Genomic DNA, 19468 nt, shown 5'->3' with positions numbered 1-19468 from the left:
CTGTGCTGTCAATTACATGGTTAATAAGAATGATAATTTGTCTTGTTTTTATGCTGTTGCTTTTGTAATTTCTTTTTTATACCAGAAAGCAGTATTTTCTACTTTGATTCTCCAGTTTATGAACTGATAAATTAGGTCATTACTTGGCTAAAATACAAGGTTCTCTTATGAAGCTATTGCATGAATTTCTTTGGAGCAGGCATATGGGCAACAAAGCTATGGAACCTATGGACAGCCTACTGATGTCAGCTATACCCAGGCTCAGAGCACTGCCACCTACGGGCAGACTGCATATGCAACTTCTTATGGACAGCCTCCCACTGGTAAGACCAGCCGACAAGAGACTAGGTGATAGTGTCAGGGGATTTGGTGAAAGGCTTGCTGTTTATGCTCTTAGGTCTATATTCTGGCCTGTATGTTGACATCTGGGGATCTTTTATTCTGGGAAGTATTTTTTTCCTTGTTAATTTTCCTTGAGTGCTATCCAATAGAATGTGGGTGGAATAAATTCTAAAAGAAGAAACTAAACTTTTATACACTGTCTAATACACAAAATAGAACTAATGTAAAAGACTGTAGTAGTGCTAAGAATGAGCCTTCTTAAACTGAGCTGCTTAAAAATCAAAGTGGTTTTCACATCTGTTTGCTTCATCTGATAGTGTACCCTCTACTTTTTGTTTTGTGCTTTCCACAGTAGAAGGGACCAGTACAGGTTTGACTATCCTGCTCATTCTTGCATGGGAAATGCTTTCCATCTTGTCTAACCCTGTAATGTTAACCCTTAGGTGTTTTCATTTGTTTAAACCCTAAACTTTCTAACATCACACACAGAGGTGCTAATGAGGAAACTGCTTCAGGTGCCATTTGCAGAATCATGTCCTTATAGTTTGGGAAAGACTTTTTACTATGAACTGTCCTTTTGTCAAGCCTTAATAGTTTGCCTTCCAAAAGGTATTAGTATTACTCCAACTGATTTTCCCTGCTCCCTGAAAGCTAGATTGCATGATTAGTTTTATGTAAGGGAACAGACTTGCCACCCTGCATGTATATGTTTGTCTGTCGTATAACGCAGGCACATTTTATTTTCTGTTTAAGCATTACAAATTGTTTTAATCCATTTTCTGTTTTCAGTGTTTTGAATTTTTTTTTTTAATCCATAGTGTGTTTTAAACATAAGTAGCATTCCAGGACACTAAAAAGAGAAACTGGTCTAAGAATAAATAATATGTTAAAAAAAAAAAGGTAATTTTTTTCTGTGGAATGTTGTATGATCTAAGAAGGTCTTAGAGATGTAAAGATTTCATCTTTGAACTATCTGAACTTCTGAATTATATTGGTTATAGGAAAAAAATATATTTTTCTTATTGTCAACGGATTTTGTGAGAACTTAGCTAGTCTATCTTAACTACTGTGTAGGGTTGGAAGTGTTTATTAACCTAGTGCAGGTGTGGGGAGAGCTGAAACTAAAAGTATAGATTTGAGAACATAATGGCTTAGATCTAGCGTTTACTATCCCTAAGCCATTTAATGCGGTCAGGTCGTAAGAAAGTTTTTAAGCAGAGTAAAAGGTCTAGGTTCACATGCCTTTAATCCCAGCTCTAGGGAGGCAGAGGTAGACATCTCTTTAAGTTTAAGGCCACCCTGGTCTACAGAGAGAGTCCCAGGACAGCCAAGGCTACACAGAAAAACTGTCTCAAACCTACCCACCTCACCTCCCCCAACCCCCAAAAAAGAGAAAGTCAAGTCCGGTAAGCCCAGAAATTACAGAATACTGTATAGCAGCAAAAAAAGAGAAGATGGCTTTGGTGAGTCAGACTCTGTTGCGTGGTAATAAGGAGTTTGTACACACTAGATGATTGGAGGCTACTTCTCATAGTCATTCCTGCTAACTGCTTTAAAACTATAGACTGAAAGTTAACCTTCATGGCTTAAGTGGGAGCCAACAGGTGGGAAGCAGGATAGCACATTTTTCTGTTTCACATGCTGCCTTTATGCATAAAAGTTAGTGGAGAAGTGTTAGAGAGTGGGTAGAAATACATTGTTCTTTTTTCGGATTCTAAAGGAAGCTTCGGAAGAAGGGTACTATGTATCTACATTTCACATTACAGAATTCAAACAGTTCTTAATCAAGTGATTTCTGATGTTCACTATAAACAGACTTTCTTTGTACAGTGTTTCTTACCACCATTTCTTTTGAAGAAATCATATAGATGTGCTTGGTCTCTTGTCACTGTTCTGTTGGTTTTTGTTCATTTTGCTTGGCTGCTTATGTGGGTGCTTCAGATTATTAAAAAGATTACTAATTAGCCCAGTATCTGTTACTATAAAATTGTTACAACAGGCTCTCTCACTGCAGTTTAGAGATACAAGTTACTGTCTTCATCAGTTTAGTTTGTGTTTAACTTCTGTGAATCTTGGAAGAAGGGAGAAGTCTTAGAGAAATTGGACTTCAACTGTAGTTGAATGTGAATGGTTACCTTTAGAACTTTAAAACAAAGATTCAGATACATAGGGCTGGAGGTGTAGTTCCATGATAGGATGCTTGCCTAACATGTATGTGAGGTTCTGGGTTCTACACTCAACACTACAGAACAAAAATCTCACTTAACATGAGCATGTCAACTCAAAATTGTTAAGGCTTTTTTGTGAAATACATTTTTAATGGTTTTTACCAGTTTAGATGGGAAAATATGGTCTTTGTATATAATTTTAGGATCTCCTTTGAGTGTTTGAGAAGAAAGGATTGTGTTAGTGCTACAAAAAGTACTTTAGATTCAAAAAGTTGAGCTAGGTATGCTAGCAAAGGCCTTCAGTTCTAGTACTTGGGAGGCAGAGGCAGGCTGATCCCAAGTGAGTGCAAAGCCAGCCTGAGCTACACAGCACGTTCCAGGCCACCCAGGGCTACATAGTGAGATCCTGCATCAAAGAAGCAGGTTGTGGTACATGGCTGTAATCCCAGAAATCTGACATTTGAGGTGGAAGGCATTGCAAGCAAGTCTGGGCAATTTAATGATACGTCTCTGTCTCTCTTCCTCTTAAGTTTGGCTAGTCCTAAGTGTAAACTAAATTAAGTAGTCTTGGTTCAAGATAGGTTTTAAATATTAACGCTCTTTTTTGTTTTTTGTTAATGTTGGGGGTTTTCAGTGTGGGTGGGTGGGTTTTTTTGTTGGGGGAGGTTGTTTATTTGTTTGGGTTTTTATAAGACAGGGTTTCTCTGTGTAGCCTTAGCTGTTCTAGACCTCTGTAACCCACGCTGGCCTCAAACTAGAGATCTTTTTGTTTTTGTGTATTGTTTTTTAACTAGGTTCTCCTTTGTAGTTTAGTCTGTTGGAAATTGTGATCTGAGAATGTTGAGATCACAGGCATGCACCCAATCAGAAAATCCTTTTTAAACTTTTGTGAGAATTGGATGTGAATCCTGGCATCTGGGCTCAGCCTTTTAGTGCATTATTTACTGTGCCTGTTGACTGTAAAGAAGGCAAAGAGTCCAGTACCAGGGTTGTCCTTTTACCTCCCTTTCTGGAACATTTTATTTCCTGTTTTATTTTTTAATTAGTTGAAAAAAATGTGTCTATAATCACTAAAAAACCATCCCTGTCTTTCTTACTCACACCAGGGCAGAAAGAAGCCTGCTCTCCATGGCAATGTGTTTTAGTGGTTTTTGTTTTTTTTTTTTTTTTTGTTTGTTTGTTTTTTTTTTTTTTTTTTAAGACTATTCTTTCTTGAGGTAGAGAATGTAGCTTAGTTGGTAGAGTGCTTGCCTGGTATTTATGGGGTCCTGCACCACATAAACTAGGTATGGTGTGACCAGTATTCTCAAGGCTGGAGGCTTGAAACAGGAATCAAAAGTTGAAGGTTATCTTCTGCTACGTAAGGGATTTGAGGCCAGCCTTGGCTACATGAGACCCCTGTCAAAACAACAGTAAACACACTTCACTTTTCTCATAAATATATTTTGAAAACAGAAATGGTGCTTTAGATTTTAAATATTTTGGGGTCAATGAGATGGCTCAGCAGATAAAGGCACTTGATTGCCAAACTTGATGACCAGAATCCAACTCCCACAACTTGTCCTATGCTTCCACACACATGCCATGATGAGCTCCCATGTACACACACGTAATACAAAATAAATACATGTAATAAAAACAATTTAAACACTCTTTTGTTGCTACTTTTGCAGCTACTTTGTTGCTGCAAGAAAAATATAGGAATTCAGTTTTGTGGTGCTTCAGAGTTGGACCGTTTCCAAGTTGTTTTGGTGATAAATGCACAGGTATGGCTCTGGCAGGGCGGGCAGAGAATCTTACCCAGGTCTCTTTTGTTGTAGGTTATACCACTCCAACTGCCCCCCAGGCGTACAGCCAGCCTGTCCAAGGATATGGCACTGGGGCTTATGACACCACCACTGCTACCGTCACCACAACGCAGGCCTCTTATGCAGCTCAGTCTGCATACGGCACCCAGCCTGCCTACCCAGCCTATGGCCAGCAGCCAGCAGCCACTGCACCCACAAGGTAAGGCCACAGTTGTTGGTTCCTCTGCTGCTCAGCTTTGGTGATTTAAATTGCTCTTCACGTTCACTAGGTATTGACTGTTACCCCAGTGTTTCCAGAGTGCCTGAGCACAGCACACAGGTATTACCCCAGTGTTTCCAGAGTGCCTGAGCACAGCACACAGGTATTCTGTTGAGGGCTAGAAATGGAAAGTGTCATCTGCCAGGTTTCAGAACTACTTTTGGGGGAAGGAGGTAGCTGTTTTTCTTTCCTAAACACAAGGAAACTTGAGTACATGTTTCCCATATTGTTTAACTAGCAATAGAACTTAATCTTTGGCTCAGTGACGCTGTAAATTGTTAACTGCTTTCCTTTAGGAAATATGTGGTAGTTGTAGTACATGGTGGAACGGTTAGACTTGAGTCAAGAAGTACTGTATGTCCCAATTTTGTCAGTAAAGGATATTTCCATATCTGGGAAGGTTCAGTTGAAGAATTTGACAAGATTTCCTCAATATATGTAGTGATTAGTGGTTTGATAACCAAAAGTCATAGACAAATAAATTTATAGCTGGTTAGCCAGTTATGTGCTAAATATTAAGAGTCCAATAAAGTACTCTGACTGCTCAGTAGATAAGTGAGATATATTACTTAACAGAAGGTTTCAGGTCTTTACTTTAGACAATGCATGTAGGTGGCTTCTGCATACAGTCTTGAAGGAGCACAAGATTCTGATTTGAAAGAAGACTATAGGGAATAAACAAGAGATCACCTTGTAACCTAGACTTTTTATCTGCTATAGAGGTAAGAAATTAGCTCTGGCAAACACTCTCAAAATTACTTCTAAAGTGCAGTGAGTAGTCAGAGCCACTTGTAGCTAATATCCAAAAAACCCCGTATAGTACTTTTATTTAACTGGCTGATTCCTAAAGGCCCCACTCTAGTTGGGTTAAATATTGGAGAATTTTGTTAGATATACAAAGTCCCATGTGATGCTCTTCTGCAGTAGTGTGTATCTAGGCCACAGATCTCCATCGTGTATAAATTGGTTTTGATAAGTCACTGATTTGTGTCACCCTTTCCTCCATCCTAGTTTTCTGAGCTGACACCTGCTTGTAACCCATTTCATCTCAGTGAGGAAACAGTACTTCTGCATCTGCTGTAGTCCACCTGCTGATCGGGGCTTTGCTTTAAGTAGCCCCCTAGCTTAGCTCTGCCACTGCCTTCCACTAAATTGTTTGTGCCACAAGGAAGTGGGACTTCTGAGTTATTTCTGTGTTGTTGAGAATTATTTTTATTATTTAATGATGGTATTTGCTAGTTAGTCTGAGCATGGGGTGGACTCATCCCCATGCCCATTTTGTGGAGATTGTCGTATAGCAAGGTTAAGTTCATTTACATCAGACCAAGATAAGAAGTGTCTCTTCTTGTTTGTTTCTAGTCAGTGAACCCACAGATATCAAAATCTATAAATTAGTGACCTTAAAATAACTCTAAACTTGAATTTGCACTAAGTCCACTCTTTTTTTCTTTTTTCTTTTCTTTTTTTCGGAGCTGAGGACTGAACCCAGGGCCTTGAGCTTACTAGGCAAGCGCTCTACCACTGAGTTAAATCCCCAACCCTGTTAAGTTCACTTTTTTAAAAAAGTGTTTTCTTCCTCCCCCTCCCAGTACTTGTTCATATTGGCGACACAGGCTTATGAAGTCTCTTAGTAGCTGTTAATACAGAACAAATTTTAAAAACAAAAACATTGTTAACTCTCTTAGTGTTTTCTTCCAGCAAATACTAATGAATGATACTGGGTTTCATTTACTTTATTTTCAAGCTTGGTCTTATCATTTCCTATTGCTCAAAGAACTGGGGGGTTCTTACCTAGGGGGTGTCTGGGTTGTTAAAATTAAACCTTAACTGTTTTATTTTTCCTTTTAGACCACAGGATGGTAACAAGCCTGCTGAGACTAGTCAACCTCAATCTAGCACAGGGGGTTATAATCAACCCAGCCTAGGATATGGACAGAGTAACTACAGTTATCCCCAGGTTCCTGGGAGCTACCCGATGCAGCCAGTCACCGCACCTCCATCTTATCCTCCTACCAGGTCAGTCTCACTTTTGTGGCCAGTGAATTAGTAATAATGCGACAGGTATTTTCAGGTTATTGACTAGCTAGCATTGGCGTCCTTGGGTAAGATTTGTTTTCTGACTTGCCCATATTTGACCACAAACGTAGTTAATATTTAGACCTCAGCATTGGGTTCCATAGCAGTGCCTGGGATCTAGCTAATAACTGTTCTCTAAATAATGACCCCAAAACGTCAGTTAACTGAAAGTATGGGGCTGGAGAGATGGCTCAGCAGTTAAGAGCACTGATTGTTTTTTCAGAGGTCCTGAGTTCAATTCCCAGCAACCACATGGTGGCTCATAACCATCTATAATGGGATCTGATGCCCTCTTCTGGTGTGTCTGAAGACAAGGACAGTATACTTATATATCATTAAATCTTTTTTTTTTTTTTTTTTTTTTGGTTTTTTTTCGGAGCTGGGGACTGAACCCAGGGCCTTGCGCTTCCTAGGTAAGCGCTCTACCACTGAGCTAAATCCCCAGCCCCCATTAAATCTTTTTTTAAAAAAAGTATGAGAGACAAATGTTTGACACCACCTACACAGAACTGTAGCAATTATCCCCTCAACACAGGCACCATGGGTAAAGTTAAGGACAAGACTTCCTGCTGCCGTTTGTAGTGCTGGAGAGGGAATCTGGGGTCTTGTTCATGGCTGGAAAGGTACTTCTGAAGGACTCCAGCTGAAGTTTCCTTGTCCTTCATTTTCTGTCCTAATCATTGTAGCTATATTGTCCAATTTTAGTTTCTTTAAGGAAAACTACAAGTTTTCTGACCTGTGAATTGAAAGAATTGTTTTAATTGGCTAAGATATAATAAATAGTTCCTGTTTGTATCTGTCTTAGTCAGGGTTTCTATTCCTGCATAAAACATCAGGACCAAGAAGCAAGCTGGAAAGGAAAGGATTCATTCAACTTAGACTTTCACATTTCTGTTCTTCACCCAAGGAAGTCAGGACTGGAACTCACACACAGCAGGAACCTGGAGGCAGGAGCTGATGCAGAGGCCATAAGAGGGGTGCTGCTTACTAGATTACTTCCCCTTACTTGCTCAGCCTGCTTTCTTAGAGAACAGTGGACTGAGCCCTCCCCCCTTGATCACTAGTTGAGAAAATGCCTTACAGGTGGATCTCAGGAGGCATTTCCTCAAGGGAGGCTCCTTTCTCTGATAACTCCAGCTTGTGTCAAAACCAGCCAGGACAGTGTCCCTTTCATAGGTTGACACTTGGATACAAGTAGGAGCAGAGGTGGCAGGGTTTATAACTGTTCCCTAGCAGAGCAGGTCCCACCTGTTGGGAGGGACAGCTGATGTGACAAAATGAATTGGTACACATAGACAATTTTTTAAGATTTTATTTATATGAATGCACTGTAGCTGTCTTCAGACACACCAGAAGAGAGCATACAGGTTGTAGGCCACCATGTGGTTACTGATAATTGAACTCAGGACCTCTAGAAGAGGAGTCAGTGCTCTTTACTGCTGAGGCATCTCTCCAGCCCCCTAGACTGAATTTTGACAGATGTGGAGAGGTGCGAAAAGTACTTAGTTTAGTTGAGCATATTTACAGGTCATTGAGAGTCTTCCCCAGCCAGGGTTATTCTGTGTAGTCCTGACTGTCTTAAAATTTAGTCTAGACCAGGCTGGCCTTGAACTCAGATCTGTCTGCCTCCTAGGAGGCAGTGTATTGGAATAAAGCCTTGCCTTGCCACTATACCCAGCCAAGATTCTTTAAGGTCTATTTTTAGTAGTATGTGTGGGTGCATAGACTACCTCCTGGGTGGGTTCACAGAGACCTAACACCATCCTATTACAGCATCCTAAGGTCTCTTACCAGTCTTATCTTTATTCCTAGATTTCTAAGGATGGAATATGTTTATTTGAAAGGTTAAAACTGAAGCAAAGCAGTTTTGGCATTTTCAGAGTGGCATACTTACTATGCTCGTCTTTGCACACTATTGCCAGGCAGGCATTCCTCGGAAAGTCACAGTCACCACTCAGCTTATTTAGATGGTTGGAGTAGAACACTTGCCTAGTGTGTGAGGCTCTGTTGGAGCCTAGGAACTACAAAAAGAAAGAAGGCATTCTGGGAACTAACTGCTTCACCTGGCTCCTCTTCATCCTCGCTTTCAGTGTCTTTTCACTTCATTAGTGCACATGTACATAATCTGCCCTTCCGAACTGTATTTCTCTTAAATATAGTTGTAAAGAAACATTTTAAATGGGAGCTCTGTACCACAACTCAGTGTGCATATGGATTATTTTAATTTTCTCTCTTGCATTTAAAGCTTTATTATTAGAAATCCAGAAGGTGTTGCCTTAGCCAGGCAGTGGTGCACACCTGTCACATAGGAAACAAAGGCAGAAGAGTTGTGTGCAGGTGGAAGGTCAGCCTGGGCTATACTAGTGAGATCCTGTCAATGAAAGTAAAAAGAAAGTAGTTGTTAGGATGCCTATGAATGTCTTGTATTTGGGGTCATGATTTTTCTCCTTCCTAAAAATTTTGTTTTTTCTTTCAGCTACTCCTCTTCACAGCCAACTAGTTACGATCAGAGCAGTTACTCTCAGCAGAACACCTACGGGCAGCCGAGCAGCTATGGACAGCAGAGTAGCTATGGTCAACAAAGCAGCTATGGGCAGCAGCCTCCCACTAGTTACCCCCCTCAGACTGGATCCTACAGCCAGGCTCCAAGTCAATATAGCCAACAGAGCAGCAGCTACGGGCAGCAGAGTGAGTTGCTAAGAGAGAACACTTAAGTATGAGTGATTTTTGCTTGGAATTTCTGAGAATGGGCAGTGCTTGTTAGCATTGTTTGCTTCTGGAGTTGAGTGCGAGTATAAGTTATAACATGGTGCGTGGTAGTCTGAATGCCCAAGTAGGGGCTCCATCAGCAGGTTGGGCACTCTGCAGTGAGTAGGACTGGCATTCTTAAGACCTGCTTTAAACATTAAGAGAAAGTGGGAAGGTGGCTAACTATAGAGGGCTATTGTGTTTTTTGATAGCCAAGTAAAAACGGTTTTGATTTTGTGTAAATTCATAAGCAGAGGGAGCGAGTCTTGCTTACAGAGTACTGTGGAGAGCACACCCCACCCCGGTGCTCATCCTTGCATTTGGGAAGTAACGTGTCTCCTTCACCATTCAATCTCTACCTCAATTGTTGCACTTTTAAATTTGAATTGCATGATGGCACAAAGTTTGCAGTGAGACCCTGACTCTAAGGGTGGGGGTGGGGACAGTGTTTGGATGACCAAATAGCTACTTGTTATAATTCAGCCCTTTGTATGTCAGGGCCCTAGGTAACCTGCCTCTACTTTTGGTGTTGAGAGGTAGTGGGAAGAAACTGCTTTTGGAGACCTCTGAAGCACAGAAACTTACAAATATATTTTTTCCAGAAGAAAAATCCTTTGGAAGTAGTTTTATAGCCTAACCATACAGGGCTGTTGTAGCCTTGATGAACCACTAGTTCTTTTTTTTTTTTTTTTTTTTCGGAGCTGGGGACCGAACCCAGGGCCTTGCGCTTGCTAGGCAAGCACTCTACCACTGAGCTAAATCCCCAACCCCGAACCACTAGTTCTTAAAGAGAGCCTCTGATAGAAATACTTTTTCTTTTTTTTTTCTATTCTTTTTTTCGGAGCTGGGGACCGAACTCAGGGCCTTGCGCTTGCTAGGCAAGCGCTCTACCACTGAGCCAAATCCCCAACCCCCCTGATAGAAATACTTTTAGCATGGTATTTATGTAGTTGCTTGTAGTGAGTTCCATGAGTCCGAGAGAAAGACGTCAGGCAGTAATGTGAATGCTGGTTGTGGCTTACAGATGTGACTCTTTCCTCAGGTTCATTCCGACAGGACCACCCCAGTAGCATGGGTGTTTATGGGCAGGAGTCTGGAGGATTTTCCGGACCAGGAGAGAACCGGAGCTTGAGTGGCCCTGATAACCGGGGCAGGGGAAGAGGGGGATTTGATCGTGGAGGCATGAGCAGAGGTGGGCGGGGAGGAGGACGCGGTGGAATGGGGTAAGAGCAAACCTTTTCTCCTTTTACCTAATTTTGTTTCATCCATAGGATTTTCAGTGGAAAGAAGGGACTGAAAGACATAAGAAATTATTCCACATTTCCATGGACAATCTATTGAGGTCAAGCTATCTCTTAAAACATGGAAATGTCATTTAATGGCAGTTTGCTTTTTTTCCCTGCCAGTAACCGTTGTTGGGCTGGGGTAAACAAAGAATGGCTTTGAAACTAGAGCTTTCAGTCCCCTTCATGGTTTTCAGAGGTGAGAGCCTCTTTGGGTAATAGATTTGGGATGGAACACACACAACCCTTCTAATAACCCTAGGTTTTAACTAATGTCCTGAACGATTGTCTTGAAATACCTGGTGTATGTACTGCAGAAAAAGAATGCAGCTGTTTTCCAGTGTTTGTACCCAGAATTGTTGAACATGATGAAGATTGACTGGCCCCATAACCCTTAAACCATGGCCTGAGGGTGCCCTGATACTTAGTTAAGTTGGAGCAGAGAACAGTCTTAATAACTTTCTTACAGAGTAATGTATGTGAATATAGCATCGCTCCCTATTGGAGATTTTTTTTTAAAGTCTAAATTGGTTTGACCATTGTGATTGATGGCACAATCTGGTTTAGAAAACTGTTTAGATCAGTTCCGTGACCCTGCTGCCTCTGCCTACCCCCTACCCTCCCTCCCTCCATCCCTCTTCCCTTTCTGGTGTCTATACTTTGATGAAGGTGAAGTATGATGTTGGTGGTTATCATAATCAGATTTAGTTAATGTGTGTGTTCTGTCCCTATATAAACTAGTAAAAAAAAAGTTATGCAGAATGTTGTAGTGAATATAAATTTGGTTAACTGTTAAAGAAAAACTAGCAATTCTTTTTTATAGATCAGACCTCAAAACAGAGTTGACCTATTCATGTATTAGTAAATTTCTGTACTTTTGAAAGATGTTTTATTTATTCTGCATAACTTTAATAAAGTCTTCAGTGAAATCTTTATTGGAAAAAAGTCTTTTTATAAAAATACATGCAAATTTTTATGAATAACTTTTGACAATGTAAAATTGGTCTTCTGATTTGGAAAATATCATTCCATTATAAAGGTTTCACGTCTTTATGGATGTTTTAAAATAGACATAGACACTTGAAATTACTATCATCACGTCTCAAATCACCTAGAATTCTTAGTATTTTTCAATTGCAAAAGCAATTTGAAGTTTATTCATCTTAATACTCCAGAAGTGATGATTCTACTGACTTTGTTAGACTGCTATTAGAGGGGCCCATCTTTGTGGATGAGAAGTCTCTCCTGGAGCCATAGAAGAGACCATGGCCTACCCCATAGGATTTTAACAGAACTGTGAAGCAGTCTGTTGGATCCTGTGAGGACAGGACACGGGGCAGTTCTCTTTCCCTTTTTTTTATTGTGGTGTGGTGATGGTTTTCAGTGTCTGCTACAGGTAAGGCGCTCAATGTTGTTAACATGCCCTTTTTCATTGCCTCAGTATTTTGATATTTTTCATTGGCTGTTAAACGTGGAAACTTTTTAACATGCTTTGTCGCATTTATATGCTACAGGTTACAAAGTGAGAGCCTTGTATACACTTCAATACTTAAAAAGTACCCGTACTCAGTACTCAGCCGGCAGCATAATGAAAAGTGGGACTAGACACGGTGTCCATATGGAGAGGAAAAATATACATAGAATATTTTAAACAAAATGTATTCATTGTATAAATGGAATCCTTCTGTAACTTTGGTAACTGCATACTTGTTGTTTGGTAATGAACCAGAGGAGGTATAATACTCTAGAATTGTGTAACATTAAAGTGTAAACTTTGTGTTTGAAGAGAGAGAGAACATTTTATGGTGTGTACTTTTAAAAAGGAAGTAAAGCTGCATGCAACAGCTTGAAATGTATATTTAGGTATTAAAGGTGCAATACTGGTTAAGAGAACCTCAAGTCTTCCTACTGGGGAGCTACCTTTATTTACTCCTAGAAAATACTGCCTTTCCCCTCCCCCCCCCCCAAAAAAGGCCACAATATATTCCCTCTCCTCTATGTATAGTATGTATGTTGCCGTAGGCGTAACTGGTATGTCTATAAAGTTGCACCCCCAGTCCGCTGAGCCTTGGTATTTATTGTAAATTCTCCTTTCACAGTAACTATTGAATCCATTAGGGCCCTGGACTGTATGGCTTTATGCTGAAGATTGGCTGGATGCGTCCTCCGATGTGTGTTGTAGACATTTAATGTGGTTGTCTCCTGCTTTATTATATTGTTGACTTTATTATACTGTTGACTTGTGAGGAAACAAGGCTACATTTGGCTCTCCCTGGGAGAGGTTGAGGGTGCACCTTTATGAACATGGAAAGGTTCATCACAGCAATTGTCTCTGCCTTCTTGTTTCTACACCACGTTCACCTGCTGTTTCAGCTGATTGGGGTGGATGTTTGGGATCTAGGGTTTTTTTGTGTTTTTTTTTTCTTCCTTAATTTGCCAAGTATTGCACTATTAATACCAGCCCCTGACATGAAAGAGACCAACCACACTGGTGTGTCCAGTCAGACAAGCAAGGTTGTATATTAAGGAGATTTGAGCGAGCTGCCCTGAAGAAAGGCATAGTGACAAGATGAGAGAGATGCATTGTTTGGAGATGTGTTTAGCCAGTGCCCTTCTTCCCCACGAGCCCTGCCAAGGCTCAGAGCGGTACTGGCTTTTAAAGGGAAAGGCCTTCATTTCTTCGTTTATCCCCCCAGCAGCGCTGGAGAGCGAGGTGGCTTCAATAAGCCTGGTGGTAAGTTTTTGAGTATTACCATGGATAGTGTTTAAAAAAAATACAGTCAGTTTTTCTAGAAAACTATAATTTTTACTAGTTTCATAAGTGGTTTAAAAATGATCTATACAAAAGAGACTAATGGGTACTGCCGGCATTGTCTTAGGGGTAATAAGGTTAACCTATGGTTACAAAACAAAGGGTAACTTCACGTATTGAGCAACTGCTTCTATAATATGGGGGAGAGTACAGCTTTAATTCGGTTTATGTGGAGGAAAGGTTTTGAATTTAATTTAACACTAATTCGGCACATGAAGCATTGAGAGTGTATTTGGTTAATGGTTTAGAAACAAACGAGCAAAGGGAAAAAAAACCCTAGCAAACTCACAAACGCTAAAGGGCCACTGCTCCATTTTAGCAGTGCGGGTCATTTTGAATTAATGAGTCCCCATCAAATGGTGGTGTAGTAGATAGCTGTGTGTGTTTGTAAGGTTTGTAGCTTGCAAGGCTTGCACTAACAATATTTTATATGATCTTTCCTGGTTGGCAGGACCCATGGATGAAGGACCAGATCTCGATCTAGGTAACTTTAAGTTCTTGAACTTTAACTGAGCTGTTTTGAATGAATGCCATAGAAGCAAGAGTCCAGCAGCTCAGCAGACTGATACCAGTACACTGACCCATTGGGGGTGGGGGGAGTTTGGGACTTCCTTTAAATTGTTTTAAAGTAATCAAAAAACTTCGTCTTATTATCAGTATAGTGTGCGGCTCATTCTCTTGCCATTGTGATGAATACTGTTTGATAATAATGGCCGATTGGACCAGAAGCCTTTATTATTATCTGGGCCTGATGGGCTGTGTCTGGGGTTGAAAAATAATTAGAAGTTTGAGGCCAGCCTAGCTCCAAAAAAAGAAGCCACTGTTAATTCAGAGCAGTAATTGTGTTTTATCTCATTTTCTCTGGAAGGCCTTCCTATAGATCCCGATGAAGACTCTGACAACAGTGCAGTTTATGTGCAAGGATTAAATGACAGTGTGACTCTGGATGATCTGGCAGACTTCTTTAAGCAGTGTGGGGTTGTCAAGGTGAGTGATAGTGATTGGGTGATCTAACAGAAATTGGGTCCACGGAACATATTTGAGATGCTTGGACTGTGCTGAGAATTGTTCCTTGACTGTTTCGTTGACATCTTGCGTTCACTCCTTAAAACACTCTTTAATTCAAGCCCTGTGTGAGGGCTGGGAGGAGCTAGTGGTGGAGCACCTGCCTGGTATGCATTCGATAAGAGCGTTGAACTACAAGATAAATACCCGCCCCCTTGTTATCTGGGTTGTTACTGTTTTTTTTTTTTTTTTTTTTTTTTTTTTTTTTTTTTTTTTAAAACAAGATCTCATGCGATCTGGCCATGTAGCAAAGGATTACCCGATCCCCCACCCCAAAATGCTCAGTTTACAGTCTTGTGTACCATACCCAGCTTTAGCCAGATGTTTGTAGATGAAGAATGCTAGGCAGCTGGTGATTCTGTTACTGAGTCTGCTGTTCTCTCAGAAATAAACTTGTCTTTTTCTGTTATGAAGAGGAAAGGTGATTTTTCTTAATATTCCCTGAATGCTTAATATCTTGGAGACTTTTTTTCCCCAAATTATCACTTAATTTAAATAATTACAAAAAACACTAAAACACGTTGTGTGATGTAGAGAAGAGGGACATTTACATCTTTATAGATTGATTTCCTAGCATAAGGGCTAAGGTTTGCCAGAGGGGTTAGTGTGTGCCTTTGATGCCAACACTGAGGGAGGGAGGGAGGGAGGGAGGGAGGGAGGGAATAAAAAGGCAGAGAAGCAGAGCTTTAGGAGTTTCCTTTGAGAAAGGGCCTCATCCTGTAGCTCTAGCTGGCCTGGAGCTTACAGAGGTCACCTGCTCCTTGGTTTGATGACACACCTATTGTTTGCTAGCTTGTTTTTCTTTTCCCTGTTTACAGGCCTGTTGTGACATTTTGTTGAAAGGTTTACCTGAGTCTTCATTCCCAGGAAGTCTGGTTCTTCTGCTTTTTTCTCTTTACAGTTATCTTAAAACTCCCATGTTTTGTGGGCAGGCCTGTGCGTGTGATGCACAGAGTAGCTCTGGAGGTCAGAGGGAACTTGTGAGAGTCTGGTCTTCCCTGGTGTGGGATCCATGCATTGATGTAGAGGCAGGTGTGACCAGTCCTCTATACAGGTTAACAATTTATAATGCAGTTTGAGAATAAATAATGTTTTCTGATATTAAAGCCTTAAAGGTGTTCAGTTGGCTTTTAAAATTATACTTTCTGTTTATGTGTCTCTTAAGTTTATGTCCGTACCACATGGGTGTGGGCACCCAAGGAGGCCAGAAGAGGGTGTCAGATGTCATGAAACTGGCGCTATAGGCAGTTGAAAAGTCTGACCTCAGTACTGCAGACTGAACATAGATCCTGTGCTAGAATGCCCATGGGTTCTGTAAGATTTTTTCTCTGGCTCTTTGTGCATGCACACACATTTAACATGTACTGTTAATGATTTTCTGTTGCCTTACCCACTCTGGGGAAAAGTGGTCCCCAAATTCCTACGTTTGTATTTTATATTTAAGATGTTGATTATTGGCTGGGTGTGATGTGCATGCCTAAGGAGACAGAGGCAAGTAGATCTCTTAAGTTTAGGACAGCCTAGTCTATAAGCATGTTCCAGGACAAACTAGGGCCACACAGGGAAATCGGGGAGGAGGGAGGGTGATTATTTTTGTTCAGTTATTAATTTAGAAAAAGTGTATCTTGGACTGGAGGGATGGCTCAGTGGTTAAGAGCACTGACTGCTCTTCCAAAGGTCCTAAGTTCCAATTCCCAGCAACTACCTGGTGGCTCACAGCCATCTGTAATAGGATCCGATGCCCTCTTCTGGTGTGTCTGAAGACAGCTCCAGAGTACTCACATACATTAATTCTTTTTAAAAAAAAGAAAAGATGTCAAGGGACAACTTGCAGAACAGTTAGTTCTACTCTGCTGGAGATCCAACTCAGGTTGCAGACTTTCAGCCTGTGCCTTTACCTGCTGGGCCCCCTTGTTAGCCTCTTTGTGTGTAATCTGCTTGGACCTTAAACTTACTTCCCACGGTGGCCTTGAACTAAACTTACTCTTCCTACTCCTACATCCCAAGTGCTGGGGTTATGTGCTTGAGCGACCATGTCTAGCTAGTTTTGGTTTGTTTAGTTATAGGGGTGGGGGGTGTTTTGGGGGATTTAAGATTTATTTAGTCTGTATAATGTTCTGCCTGCATGCCAGAAGTGGGCATCAGATCCAATTACAGATGGTTATGAGCCTTCATGTGGTTGCTGGGAATTGAACTTGGGTCCTCTGGAAAAGTAGCCAGTGCTCTTAACTGCTGAGCCATCTCTCTTGAAACTCAAGATTCTCCTTTCCTCTAACGTCTGAGTGCTACGATTAAAAATGTGTCCCAAATCACCCAGCCACTGTGTGTGTGTGTGTGTGTTGTTTAGGAAGAGAGGCAGACTCATGCGTTCGTGCACATAGAGTTGTACTATCAATTGGGGTGTGCTCTGGCCAAGTCAGGAGTTTGCCATCACGTCTGTTTGCTTCCTTGTGGACAGAGAGGTTGCATAGGGGTTAAGGGTATTGGTTGCTTTTCAGAGGACCTGGATTCAGTTCCAAGAGATCCAGCACATAAGCGGTATATAGACACATGTTGTTAGAATGCTCATTCACAAAAAGTAGAGATTTTAAAATGCAGGTCCTCGTTCATATGGGGCTGGATAGATGGCTCAACAGTTATAAAGCACGTGCTGCTCTTCTCAAGGACCCAAGTTAAGGTCTCAATACAACTGCAGTTCTGCGGAATCTGATCCCCTCTCTGGCTTAAAACATTTCCTTATTCATACAACTAGTTTGCTATATTCTTTCCTGTCATAATTTTTTAATGATATTGATTAATACATGTATAATTTTAGGGTTTTTGAGATGATAGTTTACTCCCTGTGGCCCAATCAGTCCTGGAACCAGTGATGATCCTTCTACTTGACCCTCTGAGTGGCATTACAGTCGTGAACAACAGTGCCCAGCTTGCTTCAATAGAGTAGTACTGAAGAGGTGCCTCAGTAGTGAAAAGCACTTGATACTCTTTCTGGTGACCCAGGTTCATTTCCCAGTATATACAGGGAGGCCTACAGTGGTGACTCAAGTTCCAGGGGATCAGACATCTTCTCTTGGTCTCCGAAGGCTCATACAGAGTCACATAACTTTTTGGTTTTTAAGTCTTCGTGCTCAAAGGCTGCTCAATAACATAAAAGTGCTTGCCACCAAGCTTAACAATAGTATTCTTTTTATAGATATGAGTATTTGAGTCATTTTTAAAAAATACTTAATTCTGAGCCCTATAGCATCAAGTATTATTAGGTACACACATAAGCCTGTATAGATTGGACATCGTTTATGTGCATGCTTGTTGGACAGAGTGGTTTCTAAGTTCAAGCCGACCACAAACAAGCCATCCTTCCAACTCTTGGAGGAGGTCAAGAATTGTGTAGTATATTCACAGCCTCAGTATGGAAGGGACGTTTTGTTCTCTGTCTTTTGTTTGTTTTTCTATTCTGTTTTTAGAGAGTTGGGGATCAAACTCTGATCCTGTTCATGCTAGATAAGGGCTCTTCCAATAAAGTGCATCTATGGAGTGACTTTCTTTAGAAGAGTTACATATCCTGGCTTGACTTCGGTGCTTCTTTGGGTTCATAAGACTACTCACAGGTACCAAGACCAGGAATAGGGCCTACACTGCTTGCTTTTGATTCTTTAATGAACATGTGTGAGGTGTAAAGTTTATCTAAATATCTATTTGTTGTGGATGCTGAGGAACTAAGTCACTCACAGTTTTGACATCCTGAGGAAGACTTGACCTTTATTAAACTCTGTGGAATGGGGGTTGGGGATTTAGCTCAGTGGTAGAGCGCTTGCTAGGGCCCTGGGTTCGGTCCCCGGCTCTGAAAAAAAGAAGCAAAAAAAAAAAAAAAACCCTCTGTGGAATGAGACTGCCATTTTTGGGGGTTTCACTGTGTTGCCTTGATTGGCCTAGGGATAGATGTACTTTTTGAGTGTTGGGGTTAAAGGTGTGGACCACCACACTCTGCCTTTTGATAGTTGGGGGAATGTGGGAACTATTGTAAACTTTAAGCTTATGTTATAGTCACATCTTAATTATTGCTTTATGTATAGATGAACAAGAGAACTGGACAACCCATGATCCATATCTACCTGGATAAGGAGACAGGAAAGCCTAAAGGTGATGCCACAGTGTCCTATGAAGATCCACCAACTGCCAAGGCTGCCGTGGAATGGTTTGATGGTAGGATGTTCTCTTTATCACTCTGAATTCTGCTCATTCAGGCACACTTAAGAACTTAGAACAGTTTCATTGCCACCTTCCAAGAAAGAAGGGATCGTGCTAAAACACCTTTTTTTTTTTTTTTTTTTTTTTTGAGTCTAGAAACAGGAGGCATGTACTTTTCCCCTTTCCTGATGAAGGGGGTGGGGGGCTTGAGAGTTGAAGCAGTAAGATTTGCTCCAGGGGTTGCTTACTGTGTGCCCTTCTGTTAAAGGACACAGGCACTGGCCCAGGGTCAGGACTATCCTTTATTATGTGTTTGAGTGCATAGCCCCCATGTCCCAGCTGCAAGTACTTCTCTGAGCAGACAGTTCAGTGCAGAAAACTCTTCCAAAGAGACGTGTCAAGGATAGCACCATGAGAGAAACACAGAGAATGTGAACATCTTAGCCAGTGTACCTTGAGTGTTATGGGCTATGTCAGTTGTGTGCTGTGCAGAGCCTCTACCACTGAGTTTATCCCAAGGCCTTTGATGTTTGTTGAGTAAAGGTTTCATTATGTGGGTAGGCTGATTTTGAACCTGACAGTCCTGAAGAATTCTAGAATGTAATTTAACATCTTTTGTTCTGACCTCAGCAGTGAAGTTGGTGGGTGTTTTGTTTTCATTTGTTTCTTTGTTTCATTTTCTTTCTGCTTGTTTTAAGACAGAATCTCATGTAGTCCAA

General features: G+C 41.1%; 1 protein-coding gene across 8 annotated transcripts in view; it reads left to right on the top strand.

Moving 5' to 3' along the window:
- Ewsr1 (EWS RNA-binding protein 1) overlaps nucleotides 1-19468 on the top strand; it is a 28737-nt gene that overhangs the window by 6873 nt on the left and 2396 nt on the right. Inside the window, exons 4-13 of one of the 8 annotated variants that reach the window (XM_006251202.5) lie at nucleotides 200-323; nucleotides 695-712; nucleotides 4331-4517; nucleotides 6426-6593; nucleotides 9130-9341; nucleotides 10444-10624; nucleotides 13384-13418; nucleotides 13948-13980; nucleotides 14365-14483; nucleotides 18635-18764. In XM_006251202.5, coding sequence (XP_006251264.2) covers nucleotides 200-323; nucleotides 695-712; nucleotides 4331-4517; nucleotides 6426-6593; nucleotides 9130-9341; nucleotides 10444-10624; nucleotides 13384-13418; nucleotides 13948-13980; nucleotides 14365-14483; nucleotides 18635-18764 — 1207 coding nt within the window. Of the gene's footprint in view, nucleotides 1-199; nucleotides 324-694; nucleotides 713-4330; nucleotides 4638-4680; nucleotides 6594-9129; nucleotides 9342-10443; nucleotides 10625-12198; nucleotides 12429-13380; nucleotides 13419-13947; nucleotides 13981-14364; nucleotides 14484-18634; nucleotides 18765-19468 lie in introns of those variants that run through there. The other 7 variants (XM_006251201.5, XM_006251203.5, NM_001025632.2 and 4 more) reach the window with 7 other exon arrangements.

The sequence above is a fragment of the Rattus norvegicus genome, chromosome 14, assembly GCF_036323735.1.
Source record: "Rattus norvegicus strain BN/NHsdMcwi chromosome 14, GRCr8, whole genome shotgun sequence".
Classification (NCBI taxonomy): Eukaryota; Metazoa; Chordata; class Mammalia; order Rodentia; family Muridae; genus Rattus; species Rattus norvegicus.
This window is presented reverse-complemented; position numbering and strand designations above follow the sequence as displayed.